Genomic DNA, 16,489 nt, shown 5'->3' with positions numbered 1-16,489 from the left:
GCAGGTCTGACGATGATCTTGATGCGCTGGACGTTTATCGGCTTTTTAGTCGAGGCGTACGGGATAGTTATCCTGTTTGGAGATTTCTTGGGCACGATTGCCGGCTTTGCGAGGGGAATACCCGTTGTTGGACCGTATATTGGCATGGTTGTCGATAGGATAGGACTGGGACGCCGAAATGCGGAGTTGCCGGTTTGAAAAAGGACCGCAACGGAATTAAAAGTCTGGTTCTGCGACTCGATACGAATGCGTTTTTGAACATTGTCAACATGCTAGTGGAATTTGGTGAGGAATGAAGGATCTATAATGGAGTACGTGTATGTGTTGCGGGAGTAAGGGATTTTTTTTCAAGACTCCGTGCTTTTTGACTGGGCATAAATTCATCTCCCAAGGTGGGAGGGACAAACGCAGGGACGGATCCGGCGTATTCGAATTCCGGGCGTAGAGGTGTGGAAAAGTCAAAGGAAATTCTGTATCATATTGCATAGCAGAGGGTGGATGAGGGAATGTACCAACCTACGTCGGCAGCCGGTCTATGGTCGACGGCGCAAAAGCTACTATTGGCAGATTGGACATTGTTATGTTGGTTTCTTGCAAATGTGATCTGGGTTGGCTCTAGCATCCCGGCAATGGCGAGTAGGGGTTTCCGCGTTGATGCGAGATATGCTGTCTAGTTTCCTGGTTTCAATACCTGCCAAATATACTTCGTCACAGGTCATGTTGACGAAAAGCAACAACTTGTAGTAACAGACGGCCGGTTGGGTTTAATAGACTCCTAATCTTCATATGTTCGTAACATCTTGCCATGTCGACTTGTTTTGTGTAGCTTCATCTCGTCATACATCTCCTTCCCACATCTAGTATCCCTGACCAATAAGGTAGTCAGCCAGTCCTTCGACAGTCGAGCTAGCATTGCCGGCGACTCCAGTCTCGCCGTGGTGGCCAACAACAATAGCCTGCTTGGTCTTGGCGATGGCAACACCCAATCGACCCTGTCCGCAGAAGCAAAACCCAAACCATGTTAGCTTTCAGGACATGGGGGAAAATGTCAAGAAGCTTCCCGTACCTGTCTGGCGTAGATACTCCGACCATCGGCTCGGGCCATGACGTATCGGCTGCCGGCAATGTAGAGACCTTCTGCGAAGGCTTTGTCCTTGGCGGCGGCGTCGCCGCTGACAATAGCAGAAATGGCCTTCATCTCTTCGGGCTTAAGCTATTACCGTTGAGAGCCCAGAGAGTATCAGTCAGCAGTCTGTTTGGACATCCATGAGCGACACCCGCTGCTGTTTGTGGGGCATCGTCTAAGAGGGGAGAGGCGGTATGTGATTTTGGAAAAAAAAAAAAAAATAATAAAATAAAAAATTTACCTGGAAGTCGGTCGAAGCCGCCCAGGCGCTGTCGCCGGCTGCGCTGATAATGGCGCCCTTGTCAATGTGACCGGTAGCCACAAGGCTGGGCAAGGTCAAGAGTCAGCTTTTTTCTACTATATCATCGGGAGCGAGGACGAGGGGCCGGAGATGGAGGGCGCAGGTGTACCTGGTGTCGACATAAGCTGCACGGCCGAGGGTTAGTCAACGATGATGCAGTTGCGGTGATAGGAGGGGTTGTTGACTGGGAGCGGTGGGATGGTCGGTACCTTGCCACGACATGGTGAGGGCTTCTGGGAGCTGGAGATGCAGAAACGAACAAAGCGAATGCGGAGATTAAACAAAAGTATTAGGTGCCGCAGCTGAACAGTAGGTTGCGCCGGCAGCAATGCAAGAACGGGTATGAAGGTCAAAGGTCCAAGTTTGTTTGTGTGATGGAGTCGGTCGAGCCCGTTGCTTGTGCCCCTCCTGTCTGCTGCGCGTGTCTTTTGTCCGTCTTGCTCATCCGAGATTAAAAGCACCACCAGCCAATGTCTGTGGCCGTTCCCCGCCGTGAGTTTGCCAACGAGGGGTACTTTGTTGACTTGAGCTGACATCTGGAACCCCCACCATGATGTGATGATGCAAGTACTCACCTTTTGATGTCACGCAGTGTCAAGCGACGTCTTTCATGTTTCTGCCGCCAGCCCTTCAGCTGTAGGCACTGCACATGCAAGTCTTTGTCGTCCCCTTTCTAGGCGGTCTTCATCCCCGTCTGCGGACCCGAATGCATTGCCAATTCGGGCATGCGAAGCTGGCATGGTGGCAAAAGCCGACCGCACCAACGCAACATAAGTCTGTACGGTACAGTCCCGGCAATGTGCCTAAGAACATCTAGCCATCCCCATGTGTACTACAAGAGAATAATGTCTGATGTTTATCGCCCGCAATCAGTCGTTCCCCTTTAGGATAGCCACGCTGTTGCTCCCCCTCTCCTGGTGCTAACAGACGATGACGTCTCAACTCCATGGTCGTGGCGTGGTAACCTAAAGTACTTAAGCATGGCACTTAATGCACCCAGATGTATGTACTCGGGGGTTGGCAAGTTGGGCGCACAACTTCTTTGCCACTGTCGTTTGCTAAAGGCTCGATGCATTCGATTCATATCGCTGCAGCTCCAATGCAAGCACCTAGGTGTCTTTCCTCGTCTGAGACCATTTAATTATGCACTAGAGTTCCTTTGTCTTTATTTCACACGTCTTTTCATTCTTCCTCTATTTATTTATATCCCTTGCTCAATTTTGAGTCTATTCGTATGCCACCGAGAGAATTTTCATTACTTATATTCCAACTGTCGTCAATCAACAGGCCCAGCTTTAAAGACCCCAGCAATTGTTGGGCGGCTTTCAACATGTACGCATCTTAGTCGGAATGGGCGCCAGACTAGGCAATTTCTGTCAGCATGGTAAAAAGAGAAGGGAAAGAGGTTCATCTGCCGATCCTATGGCCGCATCGTGGAGGACGAGGCTCCTGACAAACACTGGTCATGAGAAGCTGACCATGCACAATTAGCCGCATTAAACACCAACAAGGAGGTGGCAATCTCCCGCATGTTATTGCCATGTAGAGTGGCAATACTTGGCAAGTTGCTCATGATAAAAAAAATGGGGTCGCGGAAATGTATTTGGAAATTCCACATCCGCCTACTTCCGTAGGGAGCTCCAGTGACAGGCTCGGTGCCAGCAATTGAGCCCCGAAGTCTCCTCTGACTCCTACGTCAATGCATTTCAGCTCCTGTACGTGTACGGACACGGAGTGCGCTCTGACCCCAATTCTCCGACTGTGTTTCAGAGCCGTTAGCCCAGAACAAATTCTCTCCGAGCCTGGTGCATGTCACCAGTGTCTTTGTATGTACACCTTGAACCCGAGTCCGAAGAGTCATAAATATTGTTGTCGAGAGTTAGCCCGACTAGGCTTTGGCTCAAAGGCAGTTAGTAGCGCAACCGCGTTGAAATACGGTATCCCCGACTTTGAAGCACATCTTATCAAGGATATCACTGGTTGTCGCTTTGACGACTCGGCATTATTGAGGTAACGTACCTACCCTCCTTGGACTTGCCTTTGACTGCGTACCGTTCTGGCACGAGTTAGGATCCCATCAACCACACCCACCTTCCCGAGATCTCGGCGGGGCGGTGTGTTATTAACCTGAGATTATTCGAGCTTGGTTAGTCCTTCCTGCCAAATGACATTTGGAGAAGGGTATTCGTTAGTGTTCATGGGAGATGGTGAGTTAAATAGTAGTGCCCCTGGTGATGTATCGAGAATTAGTCTTCTGCAAGGCTGAATGCGGATATTTCTCACATTGGGCGATAATCTGCGACAATGAAAGCTTTCTTGAATGTACACACACACCTACGGAGTGAGAATTGCAGAGAACTTTCGAATGAAGGTTCGCTGGCGCGGGCTGGCGCCTGGTTGTCTGGGACTCCCAGGCAATCGACGTCTGAACAGAGGGCGATCTGCGCAAAGATGAGACACTTGTTGCCACGCATCGCCCACAGGGGAAACAAGTCACCATGTCGGTGATGGTCGGAGCTACCCTTGGACGGTCAGGGGAAAGAAAGCTCTGCGATGTTGGTGGCATCCCAAGGGGTCAATCGCCGACAGGGATTCGTCAAACGCCCCAGGCACAAGGCCTGTTTGTTGACGCAGTGTAGCTATTTAGCGTAAACGTTCTGCAGTCGACATGTGGTTCCTGTATCAGATGCCGAGTGTGTGCGCTGCAGAGTTCTGCAGAGTCCGTCCTGCACTCTGTCGATTTAGTCTCCGCAATCTGGCATTTCGGGCTTGACAGTGCGACCCAGGCCAATGATCGAGGAGCTGTGTCATCGCGCAGAAGTGCGGATAAGCGGGACGGACGAAACATGAAGATTAATCCAATCCGCTTCTCAAAAAACATCGCAATCCATGTGATGCCAACAAGATTAACGTGCTCAAACATGGGCGGGGGGGTTTTGCCAGGTGTCAAGGCAAGTACGACGACCTATATCCTGTCAGACAAGCAGTTGACCACGCCTTCCGAATCAGGCATCTTTTAATGCAAAGCCACGCTCCTGAGTCCTGACAAACTTCCAAGCAAAGGACTGAGACTTGCCACTGGACCGTCGACATGACATCAAAATCCCGGACTCGTCAAAATGCTTTTCATGGGTGGCTTCATCTTTGGCACCAAGCCACACAATGCATCCGCAAGCCATTTGCATCTCGGCGACCACTCATGCGTACTTGCATGTACCCAAGTTCAAGTACATGCTGTCAGACACCTCGGTACCTGGTAGGTACGTTATCTGGTGAATTGCCCGGCGGGCTTGCTCTCGCCTCGCCAGGTACCTGGCTATTATATTAGGCTGTATATTATAAATTTATACATATGTATATACTTTATAATAGGTAGATATATTTTACTATAAAATACCTGAATATATTTAGGGAGATTTTAAATACAGTAAATACCAAGGGGGTAAGCGCATCTAGCATGCTAAAAAGAGTGAGCCCGCCGAGCAATTCACGTGTTCTGGATGCATCGATATGTACATACTGGCTAAGCGCCCGCGCACCTTTGAAGGGCGGGCCCACGTGTGACAGACCCCCAAGTTACCCTTCATTTACGACATGGAACTCTGCACAACTTCTGTTCGACAGTCTTTCCAGAGCGTTTGAAGACGCGCACCTCGACCTGTCCTTTAAACTTGGTTTTGTTGCTCCCAAGTAATTTTAGCCCTGCAGATACGTGTACCCACACCTACCCTCGTTGGTTTCCCCTTGACCATGGGTTGCAGGGTCTTTGCAAACCTTGCATGTGCGCAGGCAAACTTAGTCAGTCTCGTGCTCAACGCCGCCTCTTTGGCCAGATGCTCCCCGTGTGGATTGAGCTGCCAGGATAGTCGTCCCATCCATCTCAAACACGCGGCTGTTCATGTTGGCATGGCGTCGCTGGTGCAGCCATCCGCTCCCGCCAGCGGGCGGCTTAAGCTGCTCATCGCATGACGGGAAAGCAAACTTGAGATTCGTACTGACTTGCGCATGGCGTAGGCATGGCTCACTTTGCCCAGCTTGCGCCGGCCCCCCTCGAGCCGCAAGCTGGGGAAAGGGTATCGACTGGGACCGGGCTTGTTTGATGCCGTGTCTGCGACTGGCCTGGATATCTTGGCCCCAAAGTCCTCTCTAATTTCATCTCGCCGCCTGTCCGTGTTCTTAACACCTCACGGTTCCCTACTCGCCTGCCGTTTGTTTCTCTGGCCCTCCACGGCCTCATCCTCGTCATAATCTTTCGAAACGGAAAACGTAATCGAACTTTTGCGGTGCTACACACCGCCAAACGGCCCGGCCTCGCTCACGTAGCAATCTCATATAAGCCCCGTTTAGGCAGTGTTTTATGCTGGCCAAAAGTACACAGCATTCATAAGGAGAGGCCAACTGGCTCATCTTACCTGGTCCTTGAGTGTGCCTGCTGCACCACCCAACCAGGACTCTTGGAAAGACAGGACTGAGCTGCAGGAAGACGGCTCTGATCTACCTCCGGTGCTTTGTGGCCCTCGGATTGGTTTGTACCCTTCGATGTGGAATGGAATATTCTCCCGAAGGCAAGACCCTGCTCGACGCTACTTTTTCGGCGCTCAGTCAAGGCAGATCCATTCCCGTCATATCAAACACACCCGGCTTTACGTACATTGCCAACTGTATGCATAAATGGATCGTCTTCAACGAGCCACGTCGATGTCTCGGTCGTCGTCACTGAATTATCGAACACGGCACCAGGGCATTGACAACATAACAATGTCTGAAATACCAACACCAACTGGGCTGGCAGACATGGAGAGATTTACTACGCCCAGTGGCTTTCAGTCCTACCACCGGCCAATGCGCAGAGGAACGGTTCTGTCAAGATCGCCTCCAGACAATCAATATCCATCAGCAACAGGCCTTCGGGGGCCTCACGTAAACGAAGCAGATGGAACAGGCATTATACCTATAGGAATGGCACTTGGCAGCCCTACTGAAGAACGTGGCTCCCGTGGGAATGTTTGGCAACCTCGAGTTGAAACCACTGTCATAGCGGCCAGGGAGGACAGCCAAGACGAACAACAAACAAAAGATGGGCTTTCTAGATCCAAGTCGCGCAAATGGGGGATATTTGGCAGGTCCAAGTCGAAAAGAGTCAAGAACAATGATAGAGCTATGGATTCTCCGGATCAGCTTACCTCCCCGAGCGACACACCAACCCGCGGAACGCCAACTTCGGCCGCTTCTCGTGGGCCGCGATATACTGACCTGCGGGATACTAATGTATCACCAAGGGCAAAGGCACTTGGAAGATCGTTGACGGAACCTACAGGGTCAGAATCAAAATGGTCCCCCCAAGTTGGTTCACCTCAAGCCAAAACACAGACCACTCCGGATAGCACACGAACCCCAAATCGAGAACCTGTGTCAGAGGGTTCGAATCCTATCAAGCAGGAGCCAATTCTTGATGTTGAAATACCAAACATCACCCTGGACAGATATAGTGTGATGTTCGCGAATCTTCTTGAACGCCGCAGCGCGACATCTCTTCTCGCCCGTCGACAGGTCACCCAGGATAAGATACGTGCACTTCGCGAAGAAGTTTCTAGCCCTGGTTCTCAAAACGAAATTTTACGTTCAGGACGTAAACAAAGCATGGATCGAGACTTGCCACCAATTCCTTCATTACGACTCGAGCCTCTACAAACAACTCGGAAATATCATCAAAGTTCCCGCAGTAGGTCCAACACATCGCCTGCAATCATGGGCACGCCGTCAAAAGAGACTTTCACGGATTCACATCTCCGTGATGGAGAAAAGGGAAAATCACCACATATAGTGAGACTCGCATCCGTTAAGGGAAGTAAACCTACTGTTGGCAGCGGGATTTCCACGCAAGGCGACAGACCACAGCTCCGATCCAAGTTTCACATCCAATCACCAACGCACCAACATTCAGGATCCAAATCAACAATCGCCAGCAGCGTTGATCTTTCAGAGAACGACATGGAAGAAGGCGGACTATCCCCTCCGCCTGCCAGGAGCCATTCGTATAAAAAGGGCAACCCGTCGCAGTCAGACCCAAGCCCTCTGACACTACAAAAAGCCACCCGCTCAACAGTATATACTACTTCCACAACTGGCGTCCAGGGCAGCCTAAGCTTAAGCAGCCTCTCGGGAGAAGAGCCAGACGAAGATGAAGATAAAGCGGTGCAGGACGCCGTAGAGATATCGATTGCTCGTCAAATCAGTGTATCCCGCGAACAGCGCCGAATGCTAGGCCCACTGCAAATGCACCCCATAGAAGGAAGGCGGATAGCCGAAACGAAGAGTTCCACGCCGCGATTGGTTGACCCAAAGTTGGATCCGTCATCACCCTCTGCAGGTCACAGGAATAGTGAGCGGGTGGTGCTGGAGAGGGTATGACTGGCATGACCTACTGTTTCAAAAGCTGATATGAACGGTTTTACTGGAGGGAGGGCTGGCCTTTAGCCCCCAAGTAATCGTCGTGTTATCCCTGGGGGAGATCAGACAGCTGGCGCCGGAGAGCCAGTCAAGGATATAGCAAAGGAGGCTCTGCAAGGAGCCAATGATGGCGGTTGATATGATCAGGATATATCTTGATTTGGGGCTGGTCCACGCTACATTCGCTCTAAAGTCCACATTTCAAGCATTTAGGTTCCATCTGGACACTTTTTTTTTCTTTGTTTGAGGATTTTAGGATACTGCGTCTGGCATATGATGTAGTTGGAAATTATTCTGTAGGCTGGACGCTACAAGGTGGCTGAACAGGCCAATCGGGACTAGTCTCTGCTACCAATACCTTTCTCAGACATTATGAGCTCCAGAAGTATAAAAAAGAAGGAGATGTTTCAACTCCAAATTGGAGGCTTTATTAATTTGTCTTGTCCCGTATTAATATTTGGAACAGCCGTATATGTGCTGGCCACTTAAGAGCGTTCCTGCATGACTTCTAATCCTGACCATGGCCAAGCCACGAGAAACGCCGATGGACCCTTTTCTTGGCAACGTAGTGCTGAGCTGTCGAACGAGCGGATCATAATTCCAGTGTATGTAAATGCGAGTCTGTGGATGCGCCAACCAATAGCCGATAACCAATCTTGAACCAACAAGCCCGCCAGTTGGATACGGAAAGGAAATTCCAAGCCAAACTGGCCGCTTCATCTCCCTCTTTCCCGGTTACATCAACACACAGCATCTGTTTTGGTTTCTGGCTTGCTCTACGCCCGCCAAATTAGCACTCCTGAATTCATTTATACAGCCAAAGGGTGACACGTACTATAAAAGCCCTTGCTCATATCAGACAAGTCATTGCTCTTGTGGACCAATTCATCGAGCTTTTCTTGTCTCCCCAACACACTCTCGATGGTTTGGTGCAGTACCTGTTTGGTGTCGTCCAGTTCCCTTTGAATCTGTCCGATTGTATCTATTTGAGCAGGGTCCTGGTACTGGGCGAGCTGTTGCTGGAGCTCTTTTTGGTACTCAGCGAGCTGATCCTTGATATTTGCCCGAGGGCTCGACGCAGTGAGGTCCTTCCATGAGCTAGCGGGGAACTTGGCGAGAAACTCGTTGACGACGTTGCCGAGAAGTTTGTGGGCTGCGAGGGAAGGGTATTGGGCGTCGGAGATGGCGACACCGCACACACCCAATTTGTGGGAGTAGACGTGGAACACGAAATCTGGTTTCGAGTGAGCGGAAAGGTCTTGCGTCTTGGAAATTACTGCGGTGGCGGCGCGTGTTGGTCCATACCTTGAGCATCCTGCGCGACGGATTGCCGCTGATTAGGCTTTGCCTTTTCTGCCAATTGCTTCGCGAAGAAGGTCATGAATTGGGCATAACTGAGCAGGGCCTGTTAGAAACTTCGGTTTCGTTGACGGTCAATGGGGCATCAAGGCAAAGCGGGCGGGACGAACTTGTTTCTGGTCAGCAAACCATACGAGCTGACGTCCTTGACCACAGCAAGTTCCTGTGAGGGCTCCCTGTTCTTGGGATCTATGCCTTCCCTGGTGTCGTAGCTGATGATCTGTAGACTAAGCGTGAGTATTTGCGCCAGTGGAAGGTTGGGCGACGGGTGTAAATAGCCTTACGCCGATGTAGGACAGCTTCATGGCGGTGGTTAAAGTTCGGGTTCGGGCTCGGGTTCTGAGTCTGCGAGCTGGATCGAAGGAACGAATGGGCGGTGATAGTGCGGCGAGGTTGAAAGGATAAACGAGGTGCACACTGCGACGTTGAGGTGAAGCGAGGCCAGGGAGATGGACGATGTGGATGGGAGATGGGAGGGGTTCAGAGTCTCGAGTTGAGCGTTCCAGCGTTGCAGTGTTTAGTGGTTCACCCAGTGCTGGCACTGGTTGACTGACCAGGCGGTCGGATCTTGCAGCGACCAGTGACCAGTGGACGAGGCAGCTTAAGCACTTGAGGAGGAGCAATTTGATGGACAAAGAAACACTGGGCTCGAGCGCTCAGGCACCGGGTTAATTCTAGTGACCGCCAGTCCAGATGTCACATGCGTCCAGGCGTCTGGTGGGAAGACGTGCGAGCTCGATAATGGCACAGTGTTGTTGACTGGCAGGAGGTGGCACTCGAGGTGGGGCTCGAAGCAGCTTTGACTGACATCTTTGGTAGATCTGGTGGAGGAACGGTGTGACTCTTCAATGCTCCAGAGGGGCATCATTGATGCTTTATAATCTTTGCGCACAAAATAGAGCGGCAACGGAGATCTGGAATTCGCAATCCTCTTTCTTTCCTTTTTTCTCTGCTTGAGCCAATTGCCTTTTCAATGCTCGTCTGTTTAACCTGCTGCTACCGCTCTCCCTTTTTTTCTTCACGACGGCATCATCAGATTTGCACCATCTCGTAATATGGCGTCTCCGGACTTAGTTGCCGCCGAAGCAGAGTGGAGGGAGCAATTTGCAGCAATGCAAACTGCCCTCGCCAATCTCAAGCTTCCCACGCTATCCAAAGCTGAAGAGAGCTATCCCGATGACGATGACGACCTGGAAGGATTCTCATCTGGAAATGACGACCACGACGTGTGGGACTTTATATCGGACACCGAACAAGACGAATATAGCAGCGACCTTGTTGACGTTGATGTTGACGGAGTTGGCGCCGCAGAGCCAGAAAGCGCCCTGCATTGGTTTTTAGATGCATCAGCCGGAATTGCCGCCAACAACAATCTCTCTCCAGATGTCTTCCAAAACCAGATTATGAGCGTTCTGGGCTCTGGTGAGCCAGACTATGAGCTTCAGTCACACCTAACCGACTTGGTTGGATTCGATCATCTCGATTTTGTCATTGATGTACTGTCCAAGAAGGACGTTCTTGTGGCTGAGTCGAACGGCCGAGGCGAGAAGCATCCCACTTCACGTCGGTTGTTGAACAAGTCTGAGAGGGAGGCTGCTCTAAAACGCCAGGATTTTGCGCACAAGACTGCTTCATTATCTCCTGCCTCCAAGAAGGAACCACACTATCCGCATGTATACAGATCGTACCAGGCTGGAAACACTCTGAGCTTTGCTGGCAAAAAGTATGGCCTGCCTGTTGGAAGTGAACGTCTCCAGTTTGAAAAGTATGAAGAGTACTTCGTCCCAGCGGGTCGAAAAGGCACCCTTGGCCCCGGAGAAAAGCTGGTGGCTATCTCAGACCTTGATGGCCTGTGTCGGAATACCTTCAAGGGCTACAAGACGCTCAACCGTATGCAGAGCCTTGTATTTCCCGTAGGATATAAAACGAATGAGAACATGCTTATTTGTGCCCCTACTGGTGCCGTAAGTCGATACCAATCTAACAGCATTTCCCGTATAATGCACTCAGTCACCACTAACAACAATCATAGGGCAAAACTGATGCGGCCATGTTGACGATTTTGCATACGATTGGCCAGCATGTCTACCCTAATCCCATCGAGAATCCCGAGGCGACCGAGTTCGCTGTGGACATTGATGACTTCAAAATTGTCTACGTGGCCCCCATGAAAGCCTTGGCCGCCGAAGTTACTGAAAAGTTGGGCAAGCGACTTGCCTGGCTAGGTATCAAGTGCCGCGAGTACACTGGTGATATGCAGCTGACAAAATCGGAAATTGTCCAAACTCAGATCATTGTCACTACCCCAGAAAAGTGGGATGTTGTTACGAGAAAGGGTACTGGAGACACAGAGCTGGTCCAAAAAGTGCGCCTTCTTATTATTGATGAAGTCCACATGTTGCATGATGAGCGTGGCGCGGTTCTAGAATCCCTTGTTGCCCGTACTGAACGGCAGGTAGAGAGCACACAGTCTCTTATCCGAGTCATCGGACTCAGTGCTACCCTCCCCAACTACGTTGATGTAGCCGACTTTTTAAAGGTCAACAAGTACGCTGGACTGTTCTACTTTGATGCCTCGTTTCGTCCTGTACCTCTTGAGCAGCACTTTATTGGCGTCAAGGGCAAGGCAGGGTCGAAGCAATCCAAAGAGAACTTGGACAATATTGCCTTTGACAAAGTCAAGGAGATGCTGGAGAGAGACCACCAAGTTATGGTGTTTGTGCACTCACGGCGAGATACCATGGTCACTGCGAGAATGCTTCACCAGAAGGCAATCGAGCAATTTTGTATGGATCTTTTTGATCCGAGTGGACATCCCAAATACGATCAAGCCTCCCGCGATATGAAATCATCTCGGGCCAAGGATATTCGTGACCTTCTCTCCAAAGGAATTGGAATCCACCATGCCGGCATGGCTAGAGCGGACAGGAATCTGATGGAGCGACTCTTTGGAGAGGGTGTTTTGAAAGTGCTCTGCTGTACTGCTACACTAGCATGGGGTGTGAACTTGCCCGCTGCTGCTGTAGTCATTAAAGGTACACAGGTTTACAGTGCTTCGGATGGTAAATTTGTCGACCTCGGAATCCTAGATGTGTTGCAAATATTCGGTCGAGCCGGACGTCCCCAGTTCGAAGATACTGGCATCGGTATGATTTGTACCACCCAAGACAAGCTTCAACATTACTTGACTGCCATTACCGAGCAGCAGCCGATTGAGTCCAAGTTTTCAACCAAGCTCGTCGACAACCTCAATGCTGAAATTGCCCTGGGAACAGTAACTTCCATCCAGGATGCTGTCCAATGGATAGGATACTCGTATCTTTTCGTCCGAATGCAAAGGAGTCCAACCGCGTACGGCATTGAGTGGGCTGAAATTCGTGATGATCCGACTCTGGTGCAGAGACGACGCCAATTAGCCATCCAAGCTGCAAGAACTCTACAGCAGTGCCAGATGATCATTTTCAATGAGAGGACAGAAGAGCTTCGCAGCAAGGATATAGGCAGAATTGCTAGCCAGTATTACATCCTTCATACTAGCATTCAGGTATTCAACACCATGATGCAGCCGCAAGCTACTGAGGCCGACATTCTCAAGATGATTAGCATGAGTGGAGAGTTCGATAATGTGCAGTCGAGAGACACTGAAGCCAAGGAGTTAACACATCTTAAGAATGATGTTGTGCCTTGTGATGTGGACGGCGGCATTGATACACCACAGTCCAAGACCAACATCTTGTTGCAATCGTACATCTCTAGACAACAGCCTGAGGATTTTGCATTGTCCAATGACATGAATTACGTAGCTCAGCAGTCTGGCCGCATCTGCCGAGCTTTGTTCATGTTGGCGCTGAACAGGAGATGGGGCCACCAATGTCTAGTTCTGCTGACGTTGTCCAAGTCGATTGAGAAAAGGATCTGGCCCTTTCAGCATCCACTTCATCAATTCGATTTACCCAAACCTGTCTTGAATCAGTTGGATGCAAAGGAAAACCTGACTATGGAGACAATGAAGGAAATGGAACCTGCTGAGATCGGAGGCTTGGTTCACAATCACAGCGCCGGAAAGACCATTTCCCGATTTCTCAATCACTTTCCCACGGTTCACGTGGAGGCTGAAATTGCGCCATTGAACCGGGATGTACTTCGAATAAAATTGTACGTTATCCCGGATTTCTCGTGGAAGGACCAGATACACGGAACATCTGAATCGTTCTACATCTGGGTTGAGAACTCTGACACCTCAGAGATTTATCATCACGAATTCTTTATTCTTAACAGGAGGAAGCTTCATGACGAACACGAGCTTAACTTTACAATTCCTTTGTCTGACCCTCTGCCAACGCAGATTTATGTTCGAGCAGTATCTGATAGATGGCTTGGTGCGGAGACGGTCACTCCGGTGTCTTTTCAACATCTCATTAGGCCAGACACTGAAAGTGTTTACACTGATCTTCTTAACTTGCAGCCCCTGCCTATTTCAGCCCTGAAGAACCCCGGCTTAGAAGAGATTTACGCACAGCGTTTTCAATTCTTCAACCCCATGCAGACACAGATTTTCCACACCCTGTATCATACACCAGCCAATGTTCTCCTCGGGTCTCCAACAGGGAGTGGTAAGACTGTGGCAGCAGAGCTCGCTATGTGGTGGGCTTTCCGGGAACGACCTAAATCCAAAGTAGTGTATATTGCCCCTATGAAAGCGCTGGTTCGTGAACGAGTCAAGGACTGGGGAAAGAGGCTTGCCCAACCATTGGGACTCAAAATCGTCGAGTTGACTGGTGATAATACTCCAGACACAAGAACCATCAAGGATGCGGACATCATCATCACCACCCCTGAGAAGTGGGACGGTATTTCGCGTTCCTGGCAAACAAGAGGATACGTCAGACAGGTTTCTTTGGTAATTATCGACGAGATACACTTGCTTGCTGGAGACCGTGGCCCTATTTTGGAAATCATCGTATCTCGTAGGTTCTAGGCTGTTCATTTCCCGTCATGTATACAATCCTTGCTGATATTGACTAGGCATGAACTATATTTCATCCTCGACTAAGAACAAAGTCCGACTTCTTGGCATGTCCACAGCCTGCGCCAATGCTACTGATCTAGGTAGCTGGCTGGGGGTGAAGGAAGGCCTGTTTAACTTTAAGCACTCTGTTCGTCCCGTACCACTTGAGTTGTACATTGATGGTTTCCCTGAAATCCGTGGTTTCTGTCCCTTGATGCAGTCTATGAATCGCCCGACGTTTCTAGCTATCAAAAACCACAGCCCAGACAAGCCCGTTATTGTCTTCGTTGCTTCCCGACGACAGACGCGTCTCACGGCCAAGGACCTTATCAACTTTTGCGGCATGGAAGACAACCCCCGGCGGTTCTTACGCATGGACGAAGAAGATCTACAGCTGAACCTTGCCCGTGTTAAGGACGATGCCCTCAGGGAAGCCATCAATTTCGGCATTGGTCTCCATCATGCCGGCCTGGTCGAGTCAGATCGCCAACTATCCGAAGAGCTTTTTCTGAACAACAAAATCCAAATTCTTGTGGCAACTAGTACCCTAGCTTGGGGCGTCAACTTGCCGGCCCACTTAGTCGTTGTGAAAGGCACTCAGTTCTACGATGCTAAAATAGAAGCATACAGAGATATGGATCTCACAGACGTTCTCCAAATGCTTGGTCGAGCCGGCCGTCCTCAATTCGACAACTCTGGTGTGGCGAGAATATTCACCCAAGACTCAAAAAAAGATTTCTACAAACACTTCCTGCACACTGGGTTCCCTGTCGAATCTTCACTCCATACTGTGCTTGATAACCATCTTTGTGCTGAAGTTTCCGCCGAGACAATTGTCACAAAACAAGATGCGCTGGATTACTTGACTTGGACGTTCTTCTTTCGTCGACTACACAAGAACCCATCCTACTATGGGTTGGAGCTCTCCGCTGAGGAGCACTCTACCATTGCTGCACAGCAACTTGCAAACGAATACATGATCGAAATGGTCAACAAATCTCTCGGGGAACTTGCAGAGTCCAAATGCGTCGAGGTGTTTCCTAACGGAGACGTAGATCCTACAGCTCTTGGCAAGATCATGAGCTACTACTATCTCTCGCACAAGACGATCAGGCATCTAGTGAAGCATGCAAAAGCGCAGGCTTCCTTCCTCGATGTCTTATCGTGGATGTCCCGAGCCATTGAATACGATGAGTTACCTGTCCGCCATAACGAAGATCTCATCAACGACACCCTATCTGCAAATCTTCCATATCCTGGCCACGCATTTGGTTTACCCATGTGGGATCCACATGTCAAAGCCTTCCTACTACTCCAAGCGCACATGTCGAGAATTGAACTCCCGATCACGGATTACGTAGGCGACCAAACATCTGTCCTCGACCAAGCCATCCGTATTATTCAAGCTTCTATCGATGTCCTCACAGAACTGGGCTACCTATCATCTTGCTTGCAAATGATCAGCCTCCTACAATGCATCAAATCCGCTCGCTGGCCGACGGACCCCGTTGTATCTATACTCCCTGGTGTTGAGCCCGAATCCACCAAGGACAACACGCCACTCAGCAAACTGAGCGTACTTAAACCGAATGAAGTCAATCAGCTGTCAAAGAAACTCGGACTCAAATCGGCACAACAACTGTCCCGCGTGGCTCGTGCCGTGTCCTTCCTTCCCAATGTGTCTGTTTCAACATCAGACGTTACGGCCTTGTCTGTGACCGTGAATATTAAGCGCATAAACGCTCTAGTCGACAGAGAGGCACGTATATATGCTCCAAAGTTCCCCAAACCTCAGACAGAAGGATGGTTCGTCCTCGTTGGGGATATCACGCGGGATGAGGTCATTGCAGTGAAGAGAGCGACGTGGGCTGCGCCGGGAGCAAAGTCTCTGGGACAAAGCAGTACGCCTTCGGTGAAAACGGTGATCAAGTTACCAGAAGCGGTGGGCGGACAGGCCAGGAAGGTGGATATATTGGTTGTGAGTGATGGGTATGTTGGCTTGGAGTATAAAATTGAGGGGGTGGATATTCCAGGCGTGCCTATGGTGGATGATGCTATTGGCTCGAAGAAGGGGAATGTGTAAAGCACTGCGAGGGGAAGGATTCTCATTTGCCAACTACCAACGCATGAATGAGAGCTGGCAGAAACTCATGTCGCATTCTGGTACAGATGTAACGAATCATGTGCTTCATGGTTGATCGAAGAACAAAATCTTGCGATTTGAGTGAGCCCTCTGGCTCCTATA

At 50.1% G+C, this 16,489-nt stretch overlaps 4 protein-coding genes across 4 annotated transcripts; 2 read left to right on the top strand and 2 right to left on the bottom strand.

Moving 5' to 3' along the window:
* Positions 1 to 857: 857 nt before the first annotated feature.
* Positions 858 to 1,649, bottom strand: MAA_05077 (Profilin, plant; the record flags this gene model as incomplete). The annotated part of the gene is made up of 5 exons (XM_007823075.2): positions 858 to 992; positions 1,067 to 1,213; positions 1,368 to 1,452; positions 1,537 to 1,552; positions 1,637 to 1,649. The coding sequence occupies 5 exons, from the start codon at positions 1,647 to 1,649 to the stop codon at positions 858 to 860; spliced, it is 396 nt and encodes a 131-aa protein (XP_007821266.2).
* A 4,536-nt stretch (positions 1,650 to 6,185) lies between these two features.
* Positions 6,186 to 7,838, top strand: MAA_05078 (uncharacterized protein; the record flags this gene model as incomplete). Its single annotated transcript, XM_007823076.1, has 1 exon — positions 6,186 to 7,838. One exon carries the CDS (start codon positions 6,186 to 6,188, stop codon positions 7,836 to 7,838), a length of 1,653 nt encoding a protein of 550 aa, XP_007821267.1.
* Positions 7,839 to 8,686: 848 nt separating this feature from the next.
* Positions 8,687 to 9,541, bottom strand: MAA_05079 (v-snare-like protein; the record flags this gene model as incomplete). The annotated part of the gene is made up of 4 exons (XM_007823077.2): positions 8,687 to 9,111; positions 9,183 to 9,271; positions 9,347 to 9,456; positions 9,521 to 9,541. The coding sequence occupies 4 exons, from the start codon at positions 9,539 to 9,541 to the stop codon at positions 8,687 to 8,689; spliced, it is 645 nt and encodes a 214-aa protein (XP_007821268.2).
* Positions 9,542 to 10,291: 750 nt separating this feature from the next.
* Positions 10,292 to 16,327, top strand: MAA_05080 (activating signal cointegrator 1 complex subunit 3; the record flags this gene model as incomplete). Its single annotated transcript, XM_007823078.1, has 3 exons — positions 10,292 to 11,200; positions 11,269 to 14,203; positions 14,262 to 16,327. The coding sequence occupies 3 exons, from the start codon at positions 10,292 to 10,294 to the stop codon at positions 16,325 to 16,327; spliced, it is 5,910 nt and encodes a 1,969-aa protein (XP_007821269.1).
* Between the last annotated feature and the right edge of the window lie 162 nt (positions 16,328 to 16,489).

Source organism: Metarhizium robertsii, assembly GCF_000187425.2.
Source record: "Metarhizium robertsii ARSEF 23 chromosome Unknown MAA_Scf_2, whole genome shotgun sequence".
NCBI classification, from domain to species: domain Eukaryota; kingdom Fungi; phylum Ascomycota; class Sordariomycetes; order Hypocreales; family Clavicipitaceae; genus Metarhizium; species Metarhizium robertsii.
This window is presented reverse-complemented; position numbering and strand designations above follow the sequence as displayed.